Consider the following 1122-nt stretch of genomic DNA (forward strand, 5'->3'; position numbering starts at 1 on the left):
TGTTGCGTTCATATCTGTTGCAGCAAAAACGTGTTTAACAAGCCATTGCCCAGAAACATCCCTGGCATATCCACCCATCTCACAGTATTTGCATGGTAACTGGCTCTACACTGTAAAACATTATTTATCAACTGTTTTTTTGGGGGGTATATTCTTCCTTGTACCTTCAATATTTCAGTGCTGCTGCATTCTTTAGCCTGTCTTGCAAATCCTGAATCTTTTGTTTTTAATGTCATGTGTGTGTTCTTTGTAACAAATGAAAGGGATATGTCCTGCTTGTCCTCCTTACTAGCTTTGGCAGGCTCATATTATAAATTTACATAGTTTTGAATTTAACAGTACTTTCTTGTTTGAAATAGTTTTCTTGGTATTTTCAGGACTGCAATGCCATGTATAACAACCTGGATATCTAAATGTAGCTCATTTTTCGTTTTGCTAATGGCATGTTTGTAATTTTATTCTAAGTGCTATTTCTCTCCTATAACCATTGTTTTCTGCAATAGTATTAACAGATATAAAACTTCTACATCTGTATATACAAAAGTCAAATACAGACATTTTTAAGGCAATGGTGCCTGCATATTCTGGGGTCAAGTGTGAAGTATCACATTTTAATGCAAGGGGTGGGGCATCTGCCTACAAGAATGCAGTGTCACAACCCAAAAGGTCATATCTGAACAGTAGCCACTGTGAAAACCTCACACCTTTTATGAAGTTCAAAGTAATAGGATTAAAATTGTAATAAGGTTAATGAGAATTTTAACCAGGTTCTACTCTTGAAACTATGTTCAGTGGTTTTATCTTAAACAGCTTGCCCATGACACTTGACTGAAAGGTTCAGACCTCAAAAAATAAATCACTGAAGTACTTAAAAACTGAATTTTAATATAACCCAGGTTCATTACACATTACAAAGGTCTGATAAATGAATTAAAGATCTTGCACAGAGAATTCCATTGATTCTGATTTACAACCAAGAACCCGAGACAGCAAATGAAGCTATACTCGTACACCAATCTGCTCTATGCTTCCCGCATTTCCAGCTTGTGACCACTGAAGAGTGAAATTATATTTACATCGGGGGTTCCCTAACCCAGAGCCATGACCTGAGGTTATCATTAG

The 1122-nt window shown here is 36.4% G+C and overlaps 1 protein-coding gene across 1 annotated transcript in view; it reads right to left on the reverse strand.

The window, feature by feature from the left end:
- Positions 1–467: 467 nt before the first annotated feature.
- Positions 468–1122, reverse strand: part of LOC111865608 (tubulin beta-1 chain) — a 9004-nt gene continuing 8349 nt past the window's right edge. Inside the window, exon 3 of the mRNA XM_023853784.1 lies at positions 468–494. Within this exon, the coding sequence (XP_023709552.1) occupies positions 468–494 (27 nt within the window). The remainder of the gene's footprint in view (positions 495–1122) is intronic.

The sequence above is a fragment of the Cryptotermes secundus genome, unplaced genomic scaffold, assembly GCF_002891405.2.
Source record: "Cryptotermes secundus unplaced genomic scaffold, Csec_1.0 scaffold1706, whole genome shotgun sequence".
NCBI classification, from domain to species: domain Eukaryota; kingdom Metazoa; phylum Arthropoda; class Insecta; order Blattodea; family Kalotermitidae; genus Cryptotermes; species Cryptotermes secundus.